At 55.4% G+C, this 26,771-nt stretch overlaps 2 protein-coding genes across 2 annotated transcripts in view; one reads left to right on the top strand and one right to left on the bottom strand.

Annotated features, from left to right (window-relative positions):
- Fbxw8 (F-box and WD repeat domain containing 8) overlaps nt 1-9,108 on the top strand; it is a 98,004-nt gene extending 88,896 nt beyond the window's left edge. The window contains exons 9-11 of the mRNA XM_038346305.2: nt 5,279-5,452; nt 6,865-6,975; nt 7,470-9,108. Coding sequence (XP_038202233.1) covers nt 5,279-5,452; nt 6,865-6,975; nt 7,470-7,614 — 430 coding nt within the window. The 3' untranslated portion in view covers nt 7,615-9,108. The remainder of the gene's footprint in view (nt 1-5,278; nt 5,453-6,864; nt 6,976-7,469) is intronic.
- Nucleotides 9,109-13,513: 4,405 nt separating this feature from the next.
- Tesc (tescalcin) overlaps nt 13,514-26,771 on the bottom strand; it is a 28,488-nt gene continuing 15,230 nt past the window's right edge. The window contains exons 3-8 of the mRNA XM_038346303.1: nt 21,812-21,892; nt 20,233-20,372; nt 18,810-18,871; nt 18,604-18,711; nt 15,802-15,849; nt 13,514-13,764 (exon numbers count right to left, since the gene is read on the bottom strand). Coding sequence (XP_038202231.1) covers nt 13,687-13,764; nt 15,802-15,849; nt 18,604-18,711; nt 18,810-18,871; nt 20,233-20,372; nt 21,812-21,892 — 517 coding nt within the window. The 3' untranslated portion in view covers nt 13,514-13,686. The remainder of the gene's footprint in view (nt 13,765-15,801; nt 15,850-18,603; nt 18,712-18,809; nt 18,872-20,232; nt 20,373-21,811; nt 21,893-26,771) is intronic.

Raw genomic sequence — 26,771 nt, 5'->3', positions numbered from 1 at the left:
AACTGCCTGGAGCTCCTGCTGAGGGGACCAGATGCCTTCTTCTGGGCTCTGTAGGCACCTGCACTCGTGTGCACGTATGTGCACACAGACAGCTGTGACATGGGTTCTCTCCGACCACTCTTACCAAGGTTCTAAGGATGACACTCGGTCACCAGGCTTGCCCTGAGTGTTCTCCTGCAGGGTCACTGCAGAGTCAAAGTGGAAATATCAGCTACAAGTGTCTGTGCTTCAGCTTCTGCTTTGGCCATCAGTGCTGTCCCAGGCTGGCTTTTTGTGAGCCGCAGAGCTTAGGGTTTAGAAGATTCCTGGAGGAATCAGGTGCTAAGAGCTTCGGGGATCACCCGAAAGGGACAGCTGCTTGTATTTCATGTGGAAACCTCAACACCGCAATGATGGTTTGCCACAGAACATGCTAAGCTTAGCCCAGCTGGACAAAACTGGATATGCCATGCAATCTAACATGTGTTTCCCGTTGCTATTAAGATGCACGCTCTCAGAAGGCTGGCTTCAGTGCTGTGAGTGAGGCGTGGATTCTGTATATACACCTATGAGCAGCCTTCCTCCACAGCTTGGGGACAGCGAGGTCAGGCGGAAGTGTGCACTAACCTTTAAAAAAATACCAGTTTTCCCCAATTAAGATTTAGTAATAATTTTAAAATGCTTGTGTGTTAATGATTTCCATGCATTTACCTTTATTTTCTGGATCTGACTGTAGCCAAGGTTGCGTTCTTCTGAAGAACAGCCAACCCAGAGTCCTGGCCGCTGCCAGATTTGCCAGCACAGTCTCCTTGTTATCATACGGGACTGTGGAGTCCAAACCAGTAGGAAACACGCCCCAAGGTGTGACCCCCCAATTAGAGTCTTCTCGCTTCCTTCCTGCCCAGCACATAGAAAGTTGTGGTGTGCTTGTGTGTGGTGCCTGCTGCCAGGGCGCGTGCAGGGCGCGCACATAGCGCTCACCTCCATCTGCAAGTGTTTATAATGAGTTATTCAAAGCTCTTAGCACAGGACCAACCAGAGCGTGCCTCCCTCTCCGTTCCAGCGCGTTTTCCTGCCCATCTGATGGATGCTCCTCTGCTGGAGTCTTTGGAAGGTTCTGGTGTCTTTTGTTTTAATTGGCCGGCTAAAGCTGCCTCCTATGGTGCGGTTTTCATTAGTGAATGCTGCGGGGGGGGGGGGGGGGGGGGGGTGTGCTGCTAGGGCTGGCCTCCAAGCCCATCCATGAATATTAAACATAAGACAATTATAGCTTTTCAGGACCAATTATTTTTTTCAAGCAAGCAAAGTTGGTGATACTCACTGGATGAGGCTTCGCAGTGTCTACCATTGGCCCCTTCTTGTCCCTGGAATCGGTCAGCCTGGCACATCTCCACCCATTTGCTAGGCTACCTGTTTCCCAGCGTGGAATCTGCGGTTTGAGTGCTGAGGCTGCCGGCTCTGCCAGGGCATGCTGCCTTTAGGGCTGGTACTGCACTTTGTCAGATGCTCTGGGCTGATACCTGCTTCCTAATGTGAATTTGATGGCTTGGGTGGACAGGACTCAGTTCTATGTGAGACAAGAAGCCAGATGTCAGAAGACTGGTCTTCCTCAGGGTGGTTTCTGTTTCCCTAGTGAACCGGAGCTGCTGCAGTCTCTGGTGTTGCTGTCTTCATCTGACACCATCATGCTGCTTCTAAACACAGTAGAGAAACAGACGGCAAACTTTGAACTAAGGGACCAAATGTGTTTACCCGTGTCCGTGTGTTATAGCCACACTGTAAACACTCACAGAGGGGCTCTTGATAGACCCAGCTAGCCAGCTCACACTCCACCCCCATCTTTTCAAAAGCCCATGCTGGGCTCCAGCCCCAGGCTCCCTCCTGGATGCCCCACAGCCTTGGGTCTCTCGGCCTCCAGAGGCCTGAGGACAAGCAGCTGTGTGCACTTAGAGCTCCCTCGCTGGAGACAGGGAGTGAGTGGCACTTGTAGCCATAGCCTGCACTGCCATCTTGCCGTGTGGCCTTGATTCTGCATCCCAAGACTGTGATTGTCGTTGTTTGGTTGTTTGTCAGTGGTGGTAGTGTTTTTACAACAGGTTTTCTTGACCTTGCTTTGTTACAGCTATGCAGTCGAGAACGACCAGAACTCCTGGTCCTGTGCCTTTTCTTCCCTAGATTGTACCACGATGCCCAACTCCTGTGGTTCCATGTTATACCTACTTATCACTAGCTATGAAACAGTCTGAAACAAATCAGGTGTGTGTATTTGTGCGCACCAGGGTGGAGCCAACACTCTCTGAGGCTTGATTTTTAAACAGCGTAGTCACATCTGGAATAAAGCAGAAACCTACCTGGAGGCTTTGGTTGCATCCCCACCTCTCTTCCCAAAGATCTGCTGTTAGCATTTAACTTCTGAACCGTGTTGATAGGAAGCATGCTCCGCACCTAAAAGCAAGTGCTATAGGGGCCTCAGCGCGCCCAGCCCCGTGACAGCTGCCTGTCGCCACACACACCTGCTCACACTTCAGGAGGACTGGCCCGTGACCTCTGCCTCAGCTGAGCAGTTCTTGTCCCCCTGGCCCCTCTGCAGATGGTGTAGACATGTCACCTGCTGACAGGTAAAGCTTTGAGTGAGTGTCCGCCGGTGCTCCGCTGTTGGCGTGTCCTGGGGCTGCCTGATGTGATGCAGTCGTTCAAATTCATGGCATCTCTAACGCTGCCTCTAACCTCCCTGGAAGTCTAGTGATCATTTCTCAACAGGTAATTCCTTCTCCCCCAGGCTGCTGAAGACTTCTTTGTATGCTCCCGTTGTTAAGATGACAGTTTCCAGAATGTAGTTTTTATTGGGATAGTGTTGACTAGCACTAACCCCTGAGCATTATCAGCCCATTTTTCTCCAGGACCTTCTTTAGGTGTGATGCACCTGTGCTCTGTGTTGCTCGCTGCTGGTCATGCTGTGCTCCTTCTTGCCTTCTCGTGAAGTTCATGTTCAGGGTCTGTGTCTTCATTCTGGAAGATGCATGCTTGTTTTGAAGCAAGAGTCAAGGTGTTGCATGGCTCCTTGCTGCTGCAGTGTGGACTGAGGGCAGCAGCCCCCCTCCCACACACACACACAGCTGCTCCGCTCTAAACGCTCTGCCATTCTCATGGCAGTGGGCAGTGGAGAGGCAGCTCCCGAGCCCAGCAGAGCAGTAAAGGGTGTTAGTGTTGTTTTTACCACATTAGGTGGTGTAGGGGGAGGCTGCCCAAGCTGTCTGAAACCAAAACCTGTCCTTGGGCTGTGTTGATGAGCACACGGGGCGAGCCCACAGGAGCCTGAGTGTCCTTACTGTATTCATCATGTTTTCTCATTTTGGTGACAGAAACAGCTTAAGAGTTTGAGTTCAGGGTTTGAAGCTATGGTCTATCAAGGTGGAAAGCAGTGGTGGCCGAATGTGTCCACTCTGGAAACACCCAAGTGGAAATGCCTTCTAAGCCAGTCCAGCCTAGCCGTGGGTCTCACCATCAGGCCCAGGGTATGAGGTGTGTAACAGGCTCTGTTTTTGCTGAAGAGAGGTGATCTAGGGGTAGCATCCATTTTTACTTCTTACGACTGGTAGACTTGGACACAGTATACTCAAGAGGTGCTCCTTGCCTTTCCTTTCCTCTCACTGTGAACTTGGAGGAACCGGTGAGGAAGGGGCCTCTGCTGCAGACTTCATTCATCATCTGAAGATCTTGTACATCTTTTTAGGGTGGCGTGTGAGTCTTATGTTTAAGAAGCCCCCTCCCAATCATTTATTTTTTTGAAACAAGATTTGCTGCACAGCGCAGACCAGCATCAGACTCTAGCAGTCCTTCCTCCGCTGGTCAGGCAAGAGCTCGCCCACCAAGCTACATTCCAGGCACATTTTTATTCGACACAGAATATCACTTAGCTGTTGAGGGTGGCCTGAAACTTGTAATCCTCCTGCCTCAGCCTCTCAGGTAGCTGGTATTATGTGTAACTCAGCTCTGAGTTGAGAAAACACAGCATACTGACACTGTTTTCATAAAACTGAAGTCCATTTAAGATCGTATGGTGCCCAGAGGTCAGAAGAGGGCACTGGGACCCCAGCAGCTGGAGTTACAGGTGTTTGGTTCCTAGCACCCACGTCGGGCAGACAACAGACTCAGGTCCTCTCCCCAGCAATCCCTGCTTTCACTGCAGAACCATCTCTCCAGCTCCCTGACTCTGTTTCTTACAATTAGTGGTTGTCTATACAAAATTAGCTGTTGGGGCTGGAGAGGTAGCTCAGCGGTGAACAGCACAGACTGTTCTTGCAGAGGACCTGATCTAATTCCTAGCACCCATATGACAAGTAGTAACTGTTACTCCAGTCCCAGAGGATCTCGTGGCCTCCTCTGTTCTGCAGGCACTGCACACATGCGGTACACGCATATTAATATGGATAAGTTGCTCTTTCTCCTGGTGTCATTCCTGATCTTAAGTGCATTCACCATTGCTGTTGAGCCTGGCTGTCTGGAGGCTTCCTGTTGGAGCAGGGGGCTTGCTCCAGCCCTCGTGGAGCTGACTGCGGGTTTCTTCTGTGTGCAGTACGTGGTAGCTCAGCTAGTCTCCAGGGACTTCCTGTGGTCCTGTTGCTGCGGAGACGCTCGGTTGTCTGCCTGATGTTAGTTGTGCTGACATCAGAGCCCTTGTAGGCAGCTGCCCCTTACACACCTGGTCAGCCCTTGCCCGTTGCTCTTTATCACTTAATCTGTTCTTTCCTAGAAAGTCACTTATTCATCTAAATTTTCAATTTTGCAGATTTAAAAAAATGAACTCAAACAGAAAAGCTGGGGAGATTATAGAGACCAGGGAAGCAGATTTTAAAATCCATAAAACGTGCTGTCTGTAAAAAGGAAGTTAGATCCCATGGCTTTGATAAAATTTGTCCCGAAGTCAACTTTTCTGGCACAGAACTGCACTGGCCACATGCTTCAGGTTGTACCCAGGGACCACACACTGACAGGCAGATGCTTACTTTAAGCAAAAGGCAAGTTTTCCGTGATGCCTGCAGGCCTGGGGAGTGAGTGAGGCATGGCCTCGAGATTAAAATGACCCCCAGGACACTGGAAGCGGCGAGTGTGTGCATCTTGTAGATGACGTTTGGGACCGTGCACAGGGCCTGCGTCGGGTTTGTCTGATCATAAGGCAGAGCCTGTCCTGTTATAGCTGGTCAGCCCCACAGGGGAGCCCCATGGACAGCTGAAGCAGGTGGGGCTGCAGGCTTCCTCACTAACCCTCTCCTCCTGGTGCTCTTCTTGCATCTTGCAGGGTCAGGCTCCATGATCTCCGCAGCGACAACACCGCCCTGTCACTGTCTGCCCACCAGCTGGGGGTGTCCGCAGTCCAGATGGACGACTGGAAGATTGTCAGCGGGGGCGAGGAGGGGCTGGTGTCCGTGTGGGATTACCGCATGAACCAGAAGCTGTGGGAGGTTCACTCCAGGTAAGCTGGTCTGCGGTGTGTGGGCGTCCCCAGGCCACCTGTGCCCACGCTGCCACCTTCCTGAAAGCACCTTTGCAGGAGAGGAGACCTAGAAAGTCCAGGCCTTCCCCATTAATATCGCCCTGAGTAACACGCGGCCTTGCTGAGCGTCCTAGTTTCTTAAGAGTGAACCTTTCCACAGCTATGTGGTTACTGTAGATTCCTTCATTTAGTTACGAGGAATCTGGAGGAGGAAGCCAGCCTGGCGAGAATAATTTCCAGTGTGAAGGCGGATGGGTTGTCATGTGTCCAGGTGTGTGGCTTGCCCCTTCTCTCACTATGAAGATGGGCACACAGTGTGCAATTTGAGTAGCGCCAGCTAAGGCAGCTCGTGTAGCCTTGAGCAGAGGAGACTGACTGGTGCCTCCTGGTAAGGTTGCTCCTGTGGGCCTGCCTCTCCACCGCTCACGGGCCCCAGAGTCCTGTCTAGCTGAGCTTCGGCTGCTCTGTAGAGTGTGGTGCTGTGGAAGTGCACGGCGGAAGAGCATAACATGTCCTCTCCCACCAGATGGAAAGTCAAGGCAGCTCTACCTTTGCCTTCATTTTTTAGGTTTACAGGTTGGTGAATTCTCTGACCAACAGCTTTTATCAGACTCCAGAGGTACCACACGGCTCTTAACCCACCCTTCCCTAACGTCCATGGTGATGCACCATAGTGCCACCAGATGGCGCCAAAGGGCAGCGCAAACTCCCACACTAGACTCCAGCATTGCCCCAGTTTCAGGAAAGCCAGTAGAGAGCTGGTGCTCCTCACCTCCAGGACAGCACCGTCCTTCCTGGGCTTCTGCAGTGGCCCTTTCAGGATGCCCACGCCCAGCATATCTTTCCAGCACTCGAGGGAGGCCCAGGGAAGTGGGGCTTTCTCTTGCAAGAGTCCTGGTCAGCACCCAGCTCTGGTCCCGCTGCTTGTCTGAGCACCTCAGCCTGCCTTCCCTCACCGAGCCCTTCCTTTATCGCTCTCCTGCTGCCCTCCAGCCAGAAGGCCTGCTCTCCAGTGGCCTCAGTCAGCCCCAGTTGGGGTGGCATGGGACTCCTTTCTGCAGAGGTACAGAGCCACCTCACCTCAGAGCTGGTTTGGAACCTCTGAGGACGAGCACCCATTTCCAGGAGACAAAGTCTCCTGGATCACAGCGTGACTATCAGTTGTAGCCATCACTTCTGTTGGCTACATCAACCATCCTTATATTCCAGACACACCAACTTGAAGCAGTTGGTTGAAATGTGTAAAGGGTGCAGGTGTATGCAAAATGGAGGCAGACAAAGGCTTGGCTCGTGTCTGCTTCGTCATAATGGAAAGTTGGCCTAGAGAGTTCCAGGGTGCACAGTCAGGGCAGGCTGCTCCAGCCTTACAGTGTTCTTCCCCATGGCTCCAGGCACCCTGTGCGCCACGTCTCCTTCAATAGCCACAGCCTGATCACTGCCAACGTGCCCTATGAGAAGGTGGTGCGCAACTCCGACATGGACAACTTTGCCTGCCACAGGAGGTGAGTGAGGGTTTGGGCACGTCCTGAGAAATTAGTGTGGCTCATCAGTACCCCCCCCCCCATTCCCAGTTACATACTCCACTCAGCACCGACCATGGGCCCTGTTTCTGTGGGAATTGGGTACACAGTGACTGCTGTCGACCGGAAGCACGCACTGAGTGTCTGTCTGGAGCATTCTGCAGCTGCTCCTGCATCTGGGGCAGAACAGGGCCGCAGTATCAGCTTGACGGAGAGGCGAGTCCTCCGTGCTGAGCCCATCAGATGCCTCTCCTTAAACATTGTCTCTTGGGGCTCCCTGCTCACCTTAGTCGTGGCATCTGCGTCTCTGACAGTGTGGGCTCCGCGCACACACTGTCACGACGGGGGGCTAGCCTCGACACACTGTCATGACGGAGGGCTAACCTCGACATACTGTCACAACGGAGGGCTAGCCTCGACTGCATGCCTGTGCCACAGCAGCCTTGCTGACTGGTGTTCATCTCTGCTTCCTGTAGGCATCGTGGCCTGATCCATGCCTATGAGTTTGCAGTGGACCAGCTGGCCTTTCAGAGCCCTCTTCCTGTCTGCCGCTCTCCTTGTGACACCATGGCTGGGTACAGCTATGACCTAGCACTGTCTTTCCCCTATGACAGTGTTTAGGCAGTTTATGGACGCTAGAGCTGAGGAAGCTCCCCACACAGTGGGAGTTGGGGGCAGTGCTCTCCTAGGCCGCAGCCACACAGCCGCGCTGCTTCTGGACCACCCACACAGCATATGCTGCTCTCCTTCCACCTGGGGACACCAGAAGCTGCTCCTCCACCTCAGCCTGTGACAGGAGCTTTTCCACACTCACTGGTCTGTGTGCCGTGCTGAGGGTGGGACCAGAGCCTCAGTGTAGGCGAGCGCTCAGAGTGGTCTCCCGACCCCACCTAGTCCAGCCGCCCTCTGTGGTTCTCACAGCCCCTCATTACAGACCCTCACCTGTGAGGACTGCTCCATTCACCTGCTGCTCTCTTCAGTACATGCTGGGAAGGAAACATCCATCCTTCCCTGGGGAGAAAAGGGCCACTCCCTGGGGATGGGGTTGGGGAGCTCAGTTCCCAAACCTGGCTGGCGGTACCTCTTCCCTCAGCACCCACAGCTCACCCACTCTGCCTGCAGAATGTTCAGGCAGATCCACAGTGGCCACAAGAGCCAGTCAGGGAAAGCACTTGTGTGCACAGTGCTTCAGAATTCCCATGGACCAGGCACCGGCATGCCTGTACAGAGACCAGGCAGAGTCCTACCCAGCGGGTACCAGCCAGAAGCAGCATGGTAGGCAGGTGGCCCAGGACACGCCACACTGGGTCTGCAGATGGCAGAAAGCCATGGGGGTGGGGAAGCTTTGTGCTCTGGAGACCAAGGCGGTTGAAAACAGGACATGAGGGGGGCTGACCCACCTCTAGCCAGAGTAACACTGAGACCAGCACTGAGGTACTCATGGTTCCTGGGCCTAGAGGGGCTTGGTCTTGTTTCCTGGTGCTGGGGATGAAACCTGGGGCCTCAGATGCCTGCTAGGTAAGGGCACTCCCACTGAGACACACCTCCCGCCAGTATGTGCTTTTGTGGCATGAAGCTTTCCCAGCTCAAAACAGTCAGGCCCCAGACATCCACTGTCTAGCTGAAGCTGAGCGCGGCCTCCTTGCAGCCCCTCCCCCCCCCCCCCATCATCTGATATGAACCACACATCAGAGGGCCAGCAGGCAGCAGCTCTCTCTCTTGCTGGGCTGGTGCCCCCTGCTGGCCCGGTCTTGCTAGGCCTTCTCTACAGCCGGAATACTGGAGAAACCTGTCAGTCAGCACCGCATGAGCAGGAAGCCCTTGGAGAGCTGCTGCAGAGGTGACTGGAGTGAAGATGGCACACCTGCCAGCAGCTGGGGTGGCTTCATGCAGGGCGCTTAGGGACATGGCTCCTCACAGCAGCTCTGGGTGGTCCCGACTGTCAGCTAGCCCCCTGGGACCCCCCCCCCCAGCAGACCTATCAGATCTCCCCACGGCTTCTGGGGTTGCTGCCAAGCATCTGCTCAGAAGCCAGGAGACACCAGGACGCGCCCCTGTAGCTCGCCTTTTGCCCTACGCGCCATGTCTGCTGTTATTAAAGGTTCTGGACTCGGCCGTGGCCGTGTTTGCTGCTCCTGGAGGGCGCCCGGTGCTGGCAGCACAGAGGTCTGGTCTGGGAAGAGTGTGTCCTCTTTGGCTGGGCTGGCTGTCCATGGAGGCCATGAGCAGCCCTGCTTCTACAGAAGCCCAGACAGCAGTTCCCAGAGCAACAGAATTACCAACCTTCCCCAGCAGTGGGGTTTCCATTTTTCCTGAACTGGAAAGCCAGCAACCCCGGGACAAAGCGCTGAGTCCCCACTGTAAGCTCACAGCCCTTCCACAAGGGGGTGGCATGCCCAGTCCACTAGTTAAATGGCACATGGTCGTACCACAAGCTGTTTGCTTGGAGCTGAGAACCACCTCCCCTAGTGAAGGAGCTTTCAGTTGATAACTGCCCCAAGATAGTGGCTCAGACAGGGACACCGCTCCTTATGAGCTCTTGCTTGAAGCAGCAGATGGCACGGACCATGGCATTGTGGCCACACATCCAGCCCAGATGGTTACCTGGCTACTGCGGCAGGTCCGGGCACCGGCCTGGGCTCAGCCTCTTGATGCTGCCTCCTGCTTTGCACCAGGGAGCTTCACCCTGGAAAGGGAAAGGAACTCCTGCCCGTGCCCAGCTGAGCCTTGCCATCACAGCTGCTCTTCCCAGGACACCCACCCCTCAGCCTTGCTACCCACTGCAGGGGCCCTTAGAGTGCCACCATTTTCCTGGGAAGACAAGCCTGCCCCTTGCTGGCTTGCTGCCCTGCCCTAGCCGGGGTTCTGAGCCCTCCTGTGACTGTTCGTACACCAAGCCCTGCTGGCGTTTATCCAGCTGTGGCAGAGACAAAGGTGCCATGGAGAGTGGCCTGGTTCCAACAGCTCCTCAAGGTCATGGCAGGCAAGGACATTTCTGCCTCTCCATCCGCCTACTTGGGCCGCTTCCAGCTCAGCAGAACTGAGCCTGGTCATAAAGAACATAAAGAGCCCACCAGACCTCCGCCCACCTGAGGACCCAGCTCCAAACACAGCCCATGGGCACCCTCAGACATGTGACTCCCGCTTCCACCTGAGGACCCAGCTCCACACACAGCCCGTGGGCCTCACAGCCCCTGCTCACCGGCACCCTCAGACATGTGACTTCGGCTTCCACCTGGTTGGTTGCCACAGTTTCTGATGATCACTAGTATGCCTGACAGCTTGCACACACTCACTTGTCCCCAAAAAGATCTCAGTACGTACCTGCTTCACGCTGCTGGCTGGGCACCTCATCTGGTTCATGTTCCCACAGGGGTGGGCGGCCTGGCTGCACTGTGGCCGGGTATCCCAGCAGTCCTGCAGGTAACAATGCACCCACTTCCTCCCTTACCTGCAGACCACTCAGCCCACATGGCAGGACTGGGCCCAGGGCAGTGGCCTTCAGCTCTTGTTGCTCCAAGGGCAGAACCCCCAACGGGGCACTAAGGGATCAGTCTGCGCTTCCGCTTCCGCTTCCGTGGGAGCCGATTTATGCCAGTTCATGATCCTCCTCCTGCCCACCTATCACAGAGCAAGCCTGGCGCAGAGCATGCTGGGAACAAAGCGGTAGTGCCCCAGGTGAGTTCTGCAGTGGGAACGGGGCCCAGCTGAGCCTGGTCCTGGCGATTGTGAGCAGATGAGCACACCTGTGTGCCTGGAGGACCGTGCTCCCAGTGAGTCGGTCTCATTTTAATTAGCTGTTTGGATTAGCCGTGCCCAGGGTTTCAAAGACATTAGCAGGCCGTCAGCGGGCAGCACGCACAAGCACGTTTGACACCCGTCCATCACAGCAGCGTCTTCTCGACTAGAACTCCCGGCGTGGGCTGGGACGGCGATCCATTATTTATGAAAACATTCTACATTCATGAACTGCCTTTGTCGAGAAGGACACACTGAGACAAATGGGGAGTCTCGGGAAACCCAGGCCATTAGATGCCAAGGTGATGGCTGCCCACTGAGCCCGCAGGCCCTACAGAAGCCAGGAAGTCCCCTGAGTTGGGGGATGGAGTGGGGAGGGCACCTTTGTAGGGTTCTCACTGTCTCTGAGCAGGGAGACAGGAGCCCCTCTATCTGTTTCTGCCTGCTGCTTTGTCAGGCCGTGGCCAGGTGAGGCCTGCATTCAGAAGAGCAGCCCTGGCAGCGCCTTCTGTCCTCAGCAGTCCAGAGATGAGTGGTGGTGACGGGTGGCCCTGTGACCCAGCACCAGTCACAGGCCCAGTCCTGCCTGCCAAGCAGTTCAGAGCACCTGCAGATCCCCCAGCTCCTCCCCCCTCGCCTCTGAGTTATGACAGGAATCAACCAGTCCCGTCTCCCCCACACACAGCGATCTTAACACATTCCTCTGAGCATAGTCTCCACACAATTACACCCCTGTAATTGATCAAATAGCACATTTTTGCTTTTAAACATGAAATGCTAATTTGAACTTCATCCTCAACAGTAGCTTGGGGCTCCCTTTTGTGTCACCGACTTGCCTTGCCCCTTCGTATCTGTGAAATAGAACACCTGTTGATGAGAAGACTAGCCCACCACTTAGAACCTCCTCAGACAGCTTACTTGGGGACAGCAGCATGAACCCATAGAAGCTACTGGAGCTGGCACATCACCATGGAGACACAGCCTGCCATCAGCACGACAAGCACCCACAGGCAGAGAGGAGGCTGCTGGGGTTCCTTCAGGCATGAGTCACTGTGCCCTGGGCAGCAGCAGGACAGTTGTACTAGTAACGACAAACACCATTGTTTTACTAAACCAACGGAACTAAAATGCATGTAATAGGCCAACAGGAGGTGAAAGCATTTGCTGCAAGAACCTAATGGCTTGAGTTCCATCCCCTGAACCCATATTTAGAACTGAAAAGAAGTTCAATTCCCGCACCCGCATCAGGCAGCTCGCAGCTGCCTGTAACTCCAGCTCCAGGTCTGTCTCACGCACTCTGGAGCACCCACACTTGTGTGTGCAAACTCACGTGGACATACTTTGTTTTTGCTTTTTGTTTTTAAGTTAAATGTGGTGGCCCACACCTGTCATCCCAGAGCTCGTGGGAGGTGGGAGGCAGCGACAGAAAAGCTTCCCAGAAACCTGTGACTCATCTGGCCTGCAGCAGATAGACTGGAAGAGACCCCACCTCAACACGGTGGAAGACAAGAACTGACTCTCAAAAGTCCTCTGACCTCCACACATACGCCCAGGCTCACACATCACAACGGGGTCTCGTGAGACAGCTCAGTGGTTAAGAACACTTGTGCTGGGCTGGAGAGATGGCTCAGCGGTTGAGAGCATTGCCTGCTCTTTCAAGGGTCCTGGGTTCAATTCCCAGCAACCACATGGTGACTCACAACCATCTGTAATGAGATCTGGTGCCCTCTTCTGGCCTGCAGGCATACATGCAGACAGAATACTGAGAATACTGTATACATAATAAATAAATCTTTAAAAAAAAAAAAACAAACACTTGTGCCGTCATGAGAACCCCAGTTTGGATCTTGGCACCCACGTAATAAGCCAGGTGCCCTCCCAGCACCTCCAACTCCAGCTCCAAAGGATCCGAGCCCCTCTTCTGGCCAGCATGCATTCCCATGCATGCACGCGCACGCACACACATGCACAAAGAGCCACGTCCAAGGTGACACGTGACAAGGAAGTGGAAAGGAAACAGGGTGGGGGACAGAGTGGAGATTTGCCACAGATGCCCTCTGTGGCCCTTAGGGCCTGGGACTACACAAATGAGACCAAGCATGCTCACTGTTGGGCTGTGGACAAGAAACCTAACTAAGCATGCCAAGAGCAGCTGGTGCCAGTCTCCCAGAGTTTAGAAAGCCACCTCCCAGTGTCAACAGAGGGAACAAACCATCCTGAAACAGACAGACCTGGAGAGCAAACACCAGCCAGCCGTGTGGTGTGAGGACAGCCCCGTCACAGTGGCCTCAGCTCTGGCAGCCCCGCCCTCACCCACCCGTCTGTCCTGAAATGAAGGTGACAAGCAGAACTGTGAGCGCCTCACCTGCGGTAGGCACCTCAGGTCTCCACTTCCGTCTGCGCTGGGAACCGGGGTGTCCTGGGCTCACAGCTGGGTCCACGGTGTCGGGAGGAACTGTGGCTGTCCTGACCGCGGCTGTTCACCGTCAGGAGCTGGCAGCAGCCGCCAGCCATGGTGGTGCTGAGAAAGCCCCATTACCTGCATTCCAGGTCTTCTGGAAACCTGCCCACACAGACAGGCTTTTCCAAGCTTCCCCTGGGTGGAGACTGCAGGTGGATACCCGATCCTTCAAGGAGAAACAGATAGTACACGAGGACCAGCAGACAACATCCGTTGGTCGGTCCTTCCTCACCAATCTCTGCCTGCTCCTTAGAATCAGTCTCATGTCACGAAGGATCAGAATCCTTTAAGGCACGTGAGGGGCGAACGGGGATGCCAGGCTCATTAGGAAACCTTTATTGACATCATTGGAGATAAAAACAGCAGAGTCCCAGACACCACACCCCACGGGAAGGATAAGTGAAGGGGCGCTAACTGTTACAGCAGCTTAGGCAAAGGGCTGAGCAAAGGGCTGCGGCCATGCCCAGCTTCCAACCACCCCCTCCCTGGCACGGTCAGTGGCAGAGGGCAATGGTCTCCATGTTGAGGAAGCGGATGTGCATCTTGGTCTCGATGTCGATCCCCTGCCAGATCTGGAACGGAGGGAGTGGCATCAGGAGGCATCCCCACCACTGCCTGACACCTGCCTGGTCCTCGGCTCTCCCACCCGCCTTCCTCTGCCCCCGACTGAGTCACTGTGCCGATGAGAAGCGGGATGGGTCCCGAGGCTATGAGCTAAGCAAGGAACAAGTTCCATCTCTCTCTTCTGGTTACTCTGGCTCTGACTTTCAGGGTCTTGCTGAGATGGTCACCATGGCGAGCTAGAATGAAGTCCTGAATCCAAGTTCCTCGCTGAACGGGCTCTTTGATCTCACCCACACACCCCAAGGGGCTCAGTCCCATGCCAGTTACGAACCTCCTTTTCCTCAGTGCCATTCCAGGATTGCCCACCACACTCCCCACTTTCCAGGCTCAGACAGGACCGGCCTCACCCACACTATTAGGGGTGGTTCCACGGCACGCTCCATTGGACAGCCATCACTAAGTAAGCTGCCAGTTTCACCACAACCTCCGTGGGAGAAGACTGCCTGCTTCACACTTGTGTTCAGGTCGAGCAGTCTGCAGAGTCACACTGCTGTAGACTGGCAATCCTGGCCAGTTAGGGCCTGGGCATTCAGGTCCCAAGGCCACTGGCCTACGGGGCAAAGCCTTGTCCCTTCCGAGGTCACCCTCTCCCGGTCCCTTGGCATGGTGGGGCACAAGCGGGGAGTCAGGGTGAGAACATGGACAGAAGAACCCTACAGGCAGGTGACATGTCTCCCTGTGATGTTGAAGTGTCGCACTGCTCAGCTGACACTCAGCATCTATAGAGATGCCCCTGTGGACTTCCCAGGGTGAGGTAAGCCTTGGAGCTAGTCTTCCCAGTGTCCCTGGTCCCCTGCACTGGTCCTGCGGGGACATGGAAATAGTGTTCCACTTCACACTGAGCAGCCCCAACTGTTGGGAGTTCGAGGTGTGCTCTGAGAAAGATCCCAGACTCCATGAGGAATTCAGCTAAGTTCCGGGAGAGGGCACAGTCCCTGGGACAGAAGGGACAGAGAAGGGGAGGAGCTAGCTTCTGAAGAGCCATGGAGAAAGCATAGGTTGGCCTGTCACACCGAGACTCTTATCCAGCCCGGGCTCCTGCCTCTGCCTCCCAGGAGCTGAGATCACACTGGTGTGCCTCCTAGCCACACTCCAAGCAACTGCACCCCTCCCTCGATATTCCTTCTGCCCCTAGAATTCTGCATTGTGTACCCGGATGAACAGATCCCAGTGCAGGCCTGAACAAATCCACCTCTCGCAGCTCCTGGCCTCCCCCACCACACACCCTGTGGTAGCTGCTGACCTCTGCCTCCTTCCCTGAGAGACAGGGCTTACACTGCCTGCCTGTGGGGCAGAGGGCCTACAGCAGACCTCCCTCAGAGGGGCAGGCAGAGGACAGTGGTCGACCCTGACTCTGCGAACCGAACCCTAGAGGCTCCAGGCTCCCTCCGTACACAGGCCTTGGTGGAGCTGGCTGTGTCCCAACCTCCCGGCCCACCTCCATGCCCTGAAGGCCTTGGAGAGATGACTTTAGCATTTTCTTCTTCCTGCTTCCAGATAACTTGGTCATGCAGCAGCCAGAGTGTGTTTGTGACAGGGAAGGCTGTCCACAAGACCGGTGCAGATGCCACCCCAAGAGGGAGGACAGGCGAGTGGGTGGCCCCTTAAAACTCCCATCAGGATGTGCTAGGGAGGCAGGACTCAGCAACATGTTGTCTGCAGCAGACTGTGTACAGAATGCTGTGTTCATCCAGGTGCAGGAAGTTTCCAGAATCTTCCAGAATCCCTGCTGTCCTGGGAAGGGGCGCCAGTGTCCCAAGGGAGAGAAGTTCACTTCTCTGATCTACCTGAGATCACGGGCCACACAGCAACAACCTCCTCTCCACAAAGCCAAGTGAATCAGTTAATATGGTTTCCAAGGCCTTCCTATAGAACAGCCCTGTTGGGCACCTGGGATCTGCCAACAGCTACCGCTTCACAAGGTCCTCATGATGTCCTGGAACCCCCATCCCCGGGCCCACCTGTCTTTTTCCCCTGGCACCCACCTTCAGAAAGTCCTCGAAGGTGATCCCCTCATACACCTGGTCCGGTTCCTGAGGACAAAATTGTACAGGGAGTGAGTGGCCAGGGATTCGTCCAGGTTCTGCTGAGACAGGTCGCCTCCTCCAAACACCCAGAGCACAGAGGTAGAGTTGGAAAGGGGGGTCGTGTGTCCCCAGCCAAGGCCAGTCTTCTGGAACCCCAAAAGTGGTAGAGACTTCATCCCACTAGGGTCCCCCAGGAGTGCCATGTGGGGAAACAGTGGACTCCTAGGCATGGGCCCTCTTTCACAATACAGCCCACCTCCCCCGTCCCTAAATGTCCAGCCACCAAGTCACACCCTGCCAGCCTGGGTCCTGTCTCAGCTCCCTGTACTGATAACAGAACTATTCTGGGCTAATCTACACTCACAGCCCACTGGGGGAAGGAGAAGGGAATAGAAGGCTCTCTGTGGCCACCCTCAAGCCAGCGAGTCACCGTAATAACCAGGATGCAGGGGACAGAATGTGGCTTCAGCCAGGGGCCTGGCATGCTTGAGAAAGCAAGTCTCCCACTGTGTCCCTCCTACTGTAGGGACCAGAAGGGATGGTACCAGGGTTCTGCCCAGGCCAGTGGAAAACTGTTTTATAATGACTTGTTTTCTGAAACAAAGAAACCCTAAAAGAGTATTGAGCCTTGCCTCCTGAACTACTGAACAAGTCTCCAAAACTTACCCAGCATCCCCTTGTGACAGCAGACACCACTGTAGAGCCCCTCAGGCTTCCCCACATTGCCCCAGAGTCCTTCAGCAGGGCTCGGCCCTTCGTGGCTACCAGTGGTTAGCCTTCTCTTCTCGGCAGAGAAAGACTGAGATGTACACTCAGCCAAGAAGAAATAGTAACCCTACAAGGAGCAAGTGCTTGCAGCTCCCGAGCCCCCTCTGCCCTTTGGACATATGTCTGCCAAGGGGAAGAAGGCCATGTCCAATCAAGGCCACCTGGTGAAACTGCATGTGGAGGCAGGGACTAGGCAGATGGTGGTACAGCCTGAGCTTAGTGTGTGGGCGCTGGTTCAAATCCCAGAGCCCCCAAAATACAAGCGACCCAAGACAACAGCAAAGACCCACACATGGTGTGTCTACTGGCACTGTAGGGGGGAAGCCAAGAATGGTTCCCTACAGGGCAGGGTCCTGAGTGTGCATGGAGAGAGAGTGACCTTTCACCCTCTCCTGGGAGCAAGAGTCAGTGTTCTTTTATGGTTTGTTTCATAAAACATTTCATTAATCCCCCCCCCCCCCAGTTTTCCACTGGCCTGGGCTTGCCCTGTCCCCAGGGGCTATTCCTCTCTGTTCATCCCGCTCAGGGAGAGAGAAGTGGCCACCCCTTCTCCAGGGCACCAGGCTCCCATGCTGGGTAAGGGGAGCTAATTATAGACTCGCCCTGCTGTGGGGAGTCCAGCAGGAGTGTGGGGCTGGCAAGGACGGAGGCTAGGAGTTGGCGAAGGCAGGATGAAGTCTAACTTAGCAACTCCTCCCTCTCCCTCCCCACCAAGATCCCTGCACAGACATGGTCTGGAGATGGTACTTAAAGAGTCACCGCCCTGAGTCAGTAAGTGGCTTTGGAAGGGTATCAAAGCAGGGATGGTGGGTGGCTCTCTGGTCTTGGGTGAGCGGTGTGGTCAGAAGCATTAACCATCATCGGAAGCCAGCGGCCGCCCTGGCCCACAGCTCAGCCCGAGCTGGGTCTGTGCTGATCTGGCTGGTGCACAGTGTGTGCTCCGTCATAGGCACGCGTACCAGGCTTCCTGGTGGCTCTGTCCCCACCCTGCTGGGGGTCCCACCTGTGAGGCAGGCACCAGCTGCCAACAATTTCACTACAGCAAATTAAGAGACGTCCCCGGCTGAAAGTGGCGTGGGACGGGGAGTCATTTACAGGAGAGTGTAATCAAACCAAATGGGTGTTTGGCTCTGCCCCAGTTGCAAGGGGGAGCTCTGCTCCCCATCGGGTCAGGGCCCTTCCCTGAGGCAGTATACACAGAGTGCAGAGGTTTTACTGGGGTCAATTGCCTCTCCTGAGAGAAGCACAGGTAGGTACAAGCCAGGAAGGCGGCCCTGCCTCTGGGGACTGAGGATCCTCAGTGACAGGCAAGTGACATAGAGGGTGGGAGCCAGCACAGAGCCGCCTCCACTCCGAGGCCATTGTCAACACAGGTACAAGGAGGTCAGAGCTTGCTGGAAGCCCAGGCCCCTGGAGGTGACATCTACCCACCCTAGTCGGTCCTGAGGCTGCTGGGCTGCACCCCACCCTGCAAGGAAAGGTCCCATGTGCCACAGAATCTTTTGGGCTGAGCATTGGTTTCCCCAGTGATAGAATGAAGCAGAAACCATGAACCAGTGTGCACATCTGGCCAAGCCCCCACTCAGTCCCTCAGCTGCCCCCCAACACCAGTGGTCTTCACAGTTGACAGGTGCTGAGACTAATGTTGAGGCCTGAGAACACCCCACTTTTCTAACTGAGGAGCCAATGATCCCGGAACACCGTGCTCCATGCTACCAAGAGTGGCACCACCCAGACTGTGAGTTCTCCTTCTCTGAGTCACACAGATCTCCAGGACAGCAGTCTCCTGGGGACTGAGAGCCTGCAGTGGGTTCCGAGCCTGCTCCACACCAGTCCCAGGTTAGCGCAGCAAGCAGGGCACACCTGGCTCCTGCAACTGAGACCCTCGACAACCACAGGAAAGTCGATGTGGAACTGGGCATGGGGGCGGGGAATCTGCTGGTGGACTCCTGATCCCCATCCTTCCCTCCCTGTACCCCCAGGGGTGCTCACCATCTGCCCCACACACACACTGGCAGCCTCCATCATGGCTCCATCTGCAATGGATCGAGCTGACTCCTTCTCAATGTGAGGGTTTCCAGAAAGAAGTTCCTCCACCACCTGCCAGTGGGGCAGACACTTGGTGACCTTGGGATTCCGATGGTCCAGGAGGGGGAGGCGCCAGGAGCCCCGGGCAGGGCCAAGGGAGCATACTTTACATTTCTATACTCTTCCAGGGTGATGCGGCCGTCACTGTCCGAGTCGTACATATGGAACAGAACTGTGGGCAGCGAGGAGATAGCAGCCAGTTAGGCAAAGGCAGGCGTGGAGCCTGGTCCCCTTCTCCCCGGGGTCCTGCTCTGAGGCACTGTGGCAAGATCTGGACGGAAAGCCTTAGGAAGAAGGGCACCCATGGCGCCCAACCACTCTCTTCCTAGGGGATGCCATGAGCCTCAGTTTCCCACCTATAAAATGGGAGTTGGCGGCATCGCCTGCCACCACTACACTTCAGACATGTGACAGGACTGGACACCTCACGAGCACAAAGCCAATTGGGTGTTATCTTAAATCTTAAAATGCCAGGTCCCAAGCCACACTGCCCACATCCTGATTGCTGGCTGGTCCTAGGTGGATCCTGAGGGTGGCAGAAGATTATCAGGGAGGGCCTGGCTGCCTCTCAGCCTTGGCAGCAGCCCCACGGAGATGAGGTGCCGAGTGGGTGATCCCTGCCACCCCAGCACCCCTCCACACTCTACTCTGGCATCCACCAGGAACCAAATGCCTAGAACCATCTTGAGTATCTCCTGGTCACAGTGTCCTAGCATGACCCGTGAGAACAGGGCTGTCACGGTCCATTTCACAGATGGGCTGTCAAGTCCTGTACATGTTAAGACAGGGGTCCTGAACCAGTTCAGACCTGTATTCCTCTGGTTTCACGACTCTCACTCAGAGCAAACAGTCTGGGTGGACTCTGGGCATCTCCTGAGCAGTGATACAGGAACTCAGGAGAACGCAGCGTGGTTGTTCCCACCCGCCCCTCACGTGCTCACCAGGGCTAAACATAGCTGAGTGCTTGGAGCCTGAGGAAGTGGGGAGGGCCCTCAGGAGAAAGATGGCAGTGGTGGAAGGAGACAATGACTCCTGAGGTCCTTCCCCAGTCCAGCCAGGATGGCCACTAGATGCTCCCCAGAGCTGGCGACCTACGGAGGAGCCTCAGGAGAAGGCTGTCAGACTGTGCTCACAGCAGGCCAGTGGGGAGCAGTGTGGGACCCCAGACTCAGCTCCCCAGCCCCAGATGTGAGGTTCTGTCTGCAGCACAGTCCTCAGCCCCACAGCCACTCGTGTTCACAGTCAGCAACCAGTGCCTGGGTTCAAGGTCGCACAGCTAAGCCCAGGCCTCAAATAAAACCTCGTGTCTCTTTAAAGTGCATCACCCCACAGCCCCCACCTGCCCTGTCCCCCTAAGTCGGAAGCTGCTGAACTTTTATGAGGCTACCAAGATGCCACTTCGGAGAGGCCACACCAACGCTGCTGTTTAGAGACTGACGGCACAGTCTCTAAACAGCAGTAAGGGCACAGGCTACATCCCTGCTGGCCCCCTCCTCCCACCCATGGCCTAGCCTCGCGCTCTTGGGGACACACATTTCAGCTTCTCCTTCCGGGACAGCTCCACTTGCTCCTCGCCCAGGGTGGTGTCGATGGGCCGGAAGTACGACATGATGGTCAGGAAGTCCTCGAAGTTGATCTCGTCGGCCAGGCCACTGGATCCCTTGCGCAGGTTCCTAAGAGGGCAGCAGGGGAGGGAGGACCTCAGGACATAGGAAGTATCTCTTGAGATGACGTGGGTAAAGGTGCCTGCGGTCTAATCTGCTGACCTGAATCCAAGCTACAGGACCCACGTGGTGAAAGAACTGACCCCTGTCAGCTTTCCTCTGACCTCTTACATGTACAGAGTTCTGTGGTGTGTACACACATGTGCACATACATGCACACACACACACTGATGTAAGCTCATGACGACATGGCCCTTTGTATACATGTTCCCAAGCATCTTCTCCTGAGCTGCCTGCCACAGCCCCTCCTTGCAGGGTTCATGCTTCACTAACTAGGCCCCAGCCTAGCTCAGTTACTTTCCAGTAACACCATCAAGTGACAGACCCCTCAGTTCAGAGGTCAGAACCCTTATCATCAACCAGCTGGGACAGAGCCGTGTCTTCAGCCGTAAGCCTGTGGGGAATACCTCCTGCCCTTAGCCTTGGCCACATGTGGGAGGAAGATCCGACTCTGGCCTCCTGGCCCCCAGAAGCCATGAGGAGTCAATGCTGGGCGTGGGACTGGAGGCAGATCCCAGCGAGAGACCCTGGGTTCCTTCATCCCAGAGTCATAAGTAAAATGTATAAAGCCCGTCCAGTATGTGAAGTGCCTGTCAGGCAAGCATGGCTGGGTTTGGGTGTAGTGTGTGCCTGTTATCCCACTTTTGGGGAGGTGGAGGCAGGAGGATCCCAGTGAGTAGCCCTGTCTAAAAGCAAGGGCAGTGCCTGAGAATACCAGCTAAAGTTGTCTTCTGGCCTCCACACGCACACATACATAAACCTGCATACACAAATGTGCACATATACATACATGTATACCTGCATATATGAACATGTTTGCATATATATACATGTACACCTGTGTACACAAACATGCACGTATACATACATGTGCACCTGCATACACGAATATATGCATACACACACACACACATATATATATATATATATACACACCTGCATATATGAACATGTGCACACATGCAAACTTAACAAAACCCAAAGTACCTGCTATGTTTGGACTCATTTGTTACACAGCCATTGCTGGCAATGACTAACCCAGAAGTGGAGCCAGGAGAGCTGTCCAATGTCTCCCAGGGTTGTGGGACATTTGTACACTGTGTGTAGCTGCACTGCTGTGATTGGTGTAATGAAAAGCTGAACGGCCAATAGCTAGGCAGGAAGAATAGGCAGGATTTCCGGGGAGAGAGAGGAGGAGACTTCTAGGAAGCAGTGTGGGCAGTACCGAGAGATGAGCCACACGGCAAAATGTAGATTAAAATGGATGGGTTTATTTAAGTTGCAAGAGCTGGTGGGACAAGCCTAAGCTATAGGCAGAGCTTTCATAATTAATAAGAAATCTCTGTGTCATTATTTGGGAGGTGGCGAATGGGACAGAGGTGGCCCACCTGTTGTCGAAGAAGGCACGGACGATTTTGGATCGGATTGGGTTGAGCTCCAGGTCAGGAACATTGTTGAAGTTCTCCTTGCTGTATTTCAGGACACCCGGGAGAGAAAGTCACAAGAGCAGAATCGTCAGTGGCGTGGGACACAGGCAGGGTGGTGTCACTTCATCCCCAACAGCCCCACCCTCTCAGGCCTTCTGCCTACAGACTGGGTGAGGTGGGGGAACTGAGGGAGCCTGTCACTTGGAAGAACCTGAAAGGTAGGTGGGACCCTCAGACTCAGATTGCAGAGACAGGATCTGCAGGATCCAGGCGGGGAGCCTCCAGGTGGCTTATCTGGGCCCCCAGCAGTAAGGCACTGGCCCAGAGGGCCTCAAGGTAATGGACTGTCTGAGCATTTTGTGGCCTGGCACCTCCTAGCTTGTGCCGAAGAGAAACAAGCCCACACGGGCAGTCTCCACAGGAACACATGAGAATCAAAGAGGGCCAATCGAATGCCTGCTCCCAGACAAGGGGGTACGTGGACTGCAGGCTGTCCACACAGGGAATATTGTGCCGCCAAGAAAAGAGCTGGAGCACTGACCCCCACTCCAGGAGGATGACCCCTAACACTGATGTTGCTGGCAAGGCACTGGCAGAGAAAGACCATGATTCCAATAAAATTATGTCTAGGATAGGCTGAGTCCATGCGGCAAAAAGCAGGAGAGGGGTGGCCCAGGGTTGAGAGAGCCAGATGACCCCTAAGGGGACAGGTTTCTCTTGGGTGACAAATATTCTGGATACACAACTCAGGAGAGACACCAACACTGCCCTGCACATTAACGACTGAGCTGCAAGGTGTGGGCTTCACTTCAATAAAGACATGAAGCCCACCCACCGGCGGCTACAGGCCCGGGCGGGGTGCAGGCGCAGGGCCCAACCTCCACTGAGGTTGCCTGTGCCTCTTCCATGGCAGTGACCTTTCGAGGGACCTAGGGCACAGCCCAGTACTCCAGGGGACAAGAAAGAATGCTCAGGATGGGGAAGGGTCGGCTGATTAAAGCGCGCGCACACACACACACACACACCTGAGGACATTAGTAGGGGTTGCGACACTGGAACAGACTGGGGTTGGCAGCTGAGGCTGTTTGAGTTGGGAGGTTCCACAAACAGTCCCTTGTCCCATCCTGGCTTCCCCTCACAGGAGAGGGACCTCAGGCTCCAGACGCAAGCAGAAGCAGGTGACCAGATCGCTCCTGTTCTCACCACCCCTGGGTGGCTTCCTGCCCCTCCCTCGTAGCTGAACTGGTGGCATCTAGCCAAACAGGAGCTGGTTGCTGGGCGCAGTCACCTTTTACATTTAGCAGAGCCCAGTTTGGAAGGACACGCTCAGGAGAGCTGTCCTGGAGTGATGAGTGCCACTATACTATCAAAAAAAAATAAATAAATAAAAATAAAGATTTGGGGCAGGATGAGTTCAAAGGGATGGAGGGGCTGGGGAGATGGCTGAGCAGGAAAAGGCACATGTGTGTAAGCCCGGAGATCTGAGTTCAATTCCCAGAACCCACAGAAATGTGGAAGGACAGAACTGACTCCACAAAGTTGTGTGGACACACAATAACACTTTTCAAAAGGAAAGGAGGTCAGTGGGTCCGGGGTCCAACCTGCAGTCCCAGGCACTTGAGAAGTCGTGGCGTGGTGGCGCCTGCCTGGGATCCTAGCGGAGGAGGCTGAGGCAGGCGGAACACAAGTTCAAGGCTGCACAGACTGCCTGCTGAGAACCTAACCAAACAAGGGAAGGGTGCAAGGACACACGCTGCCACTGAGCCTCAAGAACACCACGCTCAGGAGGGAACTGAGCCAGCACCGAGTCTGGTTTCTAGGGTGATGAGGGTGGGTGTGTTTCTGGGCTGCTTAAAGTGCCAGCACAGCTTAAATGGCTGGATCGTACAAGGGAACAGGTTCTCCCCCCAAACCACTGAAACTTTCCCCTGCTTTCGTTAAAACAACACAACCACAGCACCAGCCATTTCCACACAAGGTAACGGCTAGCTGCCCTTAGGACACAGGGAGCCTGGGGCCAGACACACAAGGGCCCTGTCCCCGCCCCCATGCAACCACAGAGGGAAGCAAGAGAAACCAGAACCCTGGACGGAAGGCACCATGGAAACGATCAGATCATCAGAGCCCCCCCCTCCTTGCAGGCCACCGCTCAGATGACAGTCACAGTGGCTGTGTGAGCTAAGAGGCCTGTGGCGTGTACCTCACTTGGGGGAGACCCAACCAGGACTCCTGTGATTCCCTGAAGTAACAGGTGAGACATTGAGAGAACCAGTCCCCTGCCCAGGCTCACCCAGCTGTGGGGAGTCACGCTGGAACCCAGGAAGGGCAAAGCCATGCTCACACTCCTGGTACTGTCCTGCCCATGCTCCTTGTTCTCCATCTCTACAGGTGCCTGCCAGACCCACGCTCCTATCCCACCCATGCCTCACCTCAGGCACTGCTTCTGTGAGGATCAGTCTGCTCATCTGTGAGACGGGTGCAAACTTAACGCTTCTCTGCACCAGTGGGATGGGTTAAAGTACAGAGATATAGCTGCTGACCCAGGCTCCACCCTCTGCGGCCTGTGGTCTTGGGAGAGGGGGTGCTACCCCCACCCCAGCCTCCGATGATGCAGCTGTAAGCTGGGGATTGTGGGAATGCTGAGGACACTGGGATGGGGGTGTCACACATGAACACGGTGCAGCAATGTGGACCAGGGCACTGCAGCGGTGATCATATTAGTGACAGCAACCAGGGCAGCCCTCCCAAGGAGGAAGGTCCCACCCCCACGACAATACCATGGAGGGCAGGTACTTAACCCATTTTAGAGACAAACAAGGCAGAAAGAAGAACCAGCTTCCTAGCCAGGAGTGGTAGCACCTGTCATCCCAGGTACTCAGGAAGCTGAGACAGGAGAACTGGGACTGAGGCCTACACAGCTTGGCAACCACCACCCCCAGTCTCATAGGGAGAAAAAAGGCTGGGGGTGTAGCTCGGTACAGGGCACTTGTTGGAGGACCCCCCAAAATGGAGGGGGAGGGAGGAGAGAAAAGGAGAGCGGGGACAGCGGCTACCGTCCAGCTGTCACCTCTTGGCCTTGGTCCAGAAGCAGTCACTCACAAGAAGCAGGTCTGGCCGTCTGGTACCCAGAGACCCCTGACTTCTGTTACCCCCCACTCTGACAAAGAAAAGGCAAGTCTTGGGGCTCCAGCTGGGCCAGGCCAAGCCGAGCGGCCTCAGAGTCTCTGTCTCATGCCCAGCAGGCCCTCACTGAGCTAACTGCAAGGGCTCTGCTCCACCCTGGGGCCCTGGATGCTCTCAGGCCACTGCCGTGGGGACTGAGCTGACCCACTCACCATCATTAGTCCAGTATAACCGCCCTGGTGACCAGCAAGGAGAAGGGCCACAGAAAACCCGAAGAGACACCCACCTGCCACCTGCCATGGGTCCTCTGGCAGCTTGAAGCCCTGGGGTATCTTACATCATCTCCCCCAAGTTCTGAAGTGCCCCCCCCCACGTCAGGTCACTCACTGGGAATCTCTGTCACCCTCACACTAAGCAGTGACAGTAATGGGTCCACTTTCACTGACAAGAGCATGGGGCCCACCGAGGCCATCACACAGCCAGCAGAAGTGCTCCGGCCCGGGGGGACACCCCCTCCCGTTTCCTCCAGTGCCCCCCCCCACTCCCGCTTCCTCCAGGCTGTACTTTTAGGCTTTGGAGAGAATTAGAGCTCCGTGGGCACCCACTCTTGCCCAGTTCCAGTCTGAGCCCCCATACTCCTCCCCCCCACCCCGCTGGAGTCACAGAGAGGGTAGGAAAAGCATTCAGCCCACAAAGGACACACGAAGCTAAGAAAACCACCGAGGGCGGGGCTGGCCTCCTCTGCAAGCCCAGTGCTGCGGGCTAGTTTCCGGTGGCCTCGGAGGCCCAGCTCAGCTGCCAAGGTCACTCTGCTACGCCTCAGAGCAGAGCTCAGAGTGAACACACAGAACGTACAGTTTGCCCACACTGGGGAAACTGAGGCCTCATGGGGACTCTTCAGGGACAGGACTGTGTCTTCCCAGGCAATGCTGGACACAGAGCCGGGGATGGGAGAGGACGCTGGGGTTGACACTGACCGGCATGGCAGAGACACAAGAGGGCAGGACAGCCATCCCAGACTCTGGGTAGAACTGTGCACTTTCTGATGGACCAGAAGCAAGCAAGACAGACACATGCCACAGGGCAGCTCCGGGTGGGGCAGGAGGGGTCAGCGAGAGACAGGCCCCATTCACTGTGACTAAGGGACAGCTGGAGGGGTGAAAGGTGTGCCGTGGGATACCCAGTGGGTGGGCGGCTGCAGTCTGCTGTGGCATTTGGGCTGAGGCCCTGGTCAGGCACACACTGTGCAGGAAGCATCTCAAGGCATGACCTCTCCAGGGAAGCTGGGGCTGAAGGCCTCGCCTGACAACCCAGCCGGAGGCTGCTCTCCCCACTACAGCCCCAAGGAACCCGACTGGTCATGCAGCTCATGATACACAATAGGTTGGCTTAGATGCCATAAGCTTCCTGGAGAGTCCCTGGATGCCGGCTGTGTGAGCACCCACATGGGATCGGAAGGTGACTGTTAACTCTGCTAAGAGCCAGGGTCCCGTGTGCCTACGGCATGGGTGTCCCTCAACACCTTACAGCTTGACCTCCCCCTTGGATCCCAAACTCACCTCAGTGCAGATGGAGTTTCTGTGGCACCCCCTCCCCCCACAGGACTCAGGACTCCTACACCCTCCAAGCAGATTAGCCAGGCTCTGCCCCATGTCTCAGGTGGGGTGCAACAACCTGGCCCATTTGCCAGATGCCTGGGGAACCAGCTGTGCACATCTGCGAGCCTCATGCTCAGACCCAAGCTAAAGAAGCAGACTGCTTTATGCAGAAGGCTGGCTCTGAGAGAGGGAGAAAAAGA

The sequence above is a fragment of the Arvicola amphibius genome, chromosome 10, assembly GCF_903992535.2.
Source record: "Arvicola amphibius chromosome 10, mArvAmp1.2, whole genome shotgun sequence".
Classification (NCBI taxonomy): domain Eukaryota; kingdom Metazoa; phylum Chordata; class Mammalia; order Rodentia; family Cricetidae; genus Arvicola; species Arvicola amphibius.
The sequence above is the reverse complement of the archived record's forward strand: the minus strand, read 5'-3'. Positions and strand labels throughout refer to the sequence as shown.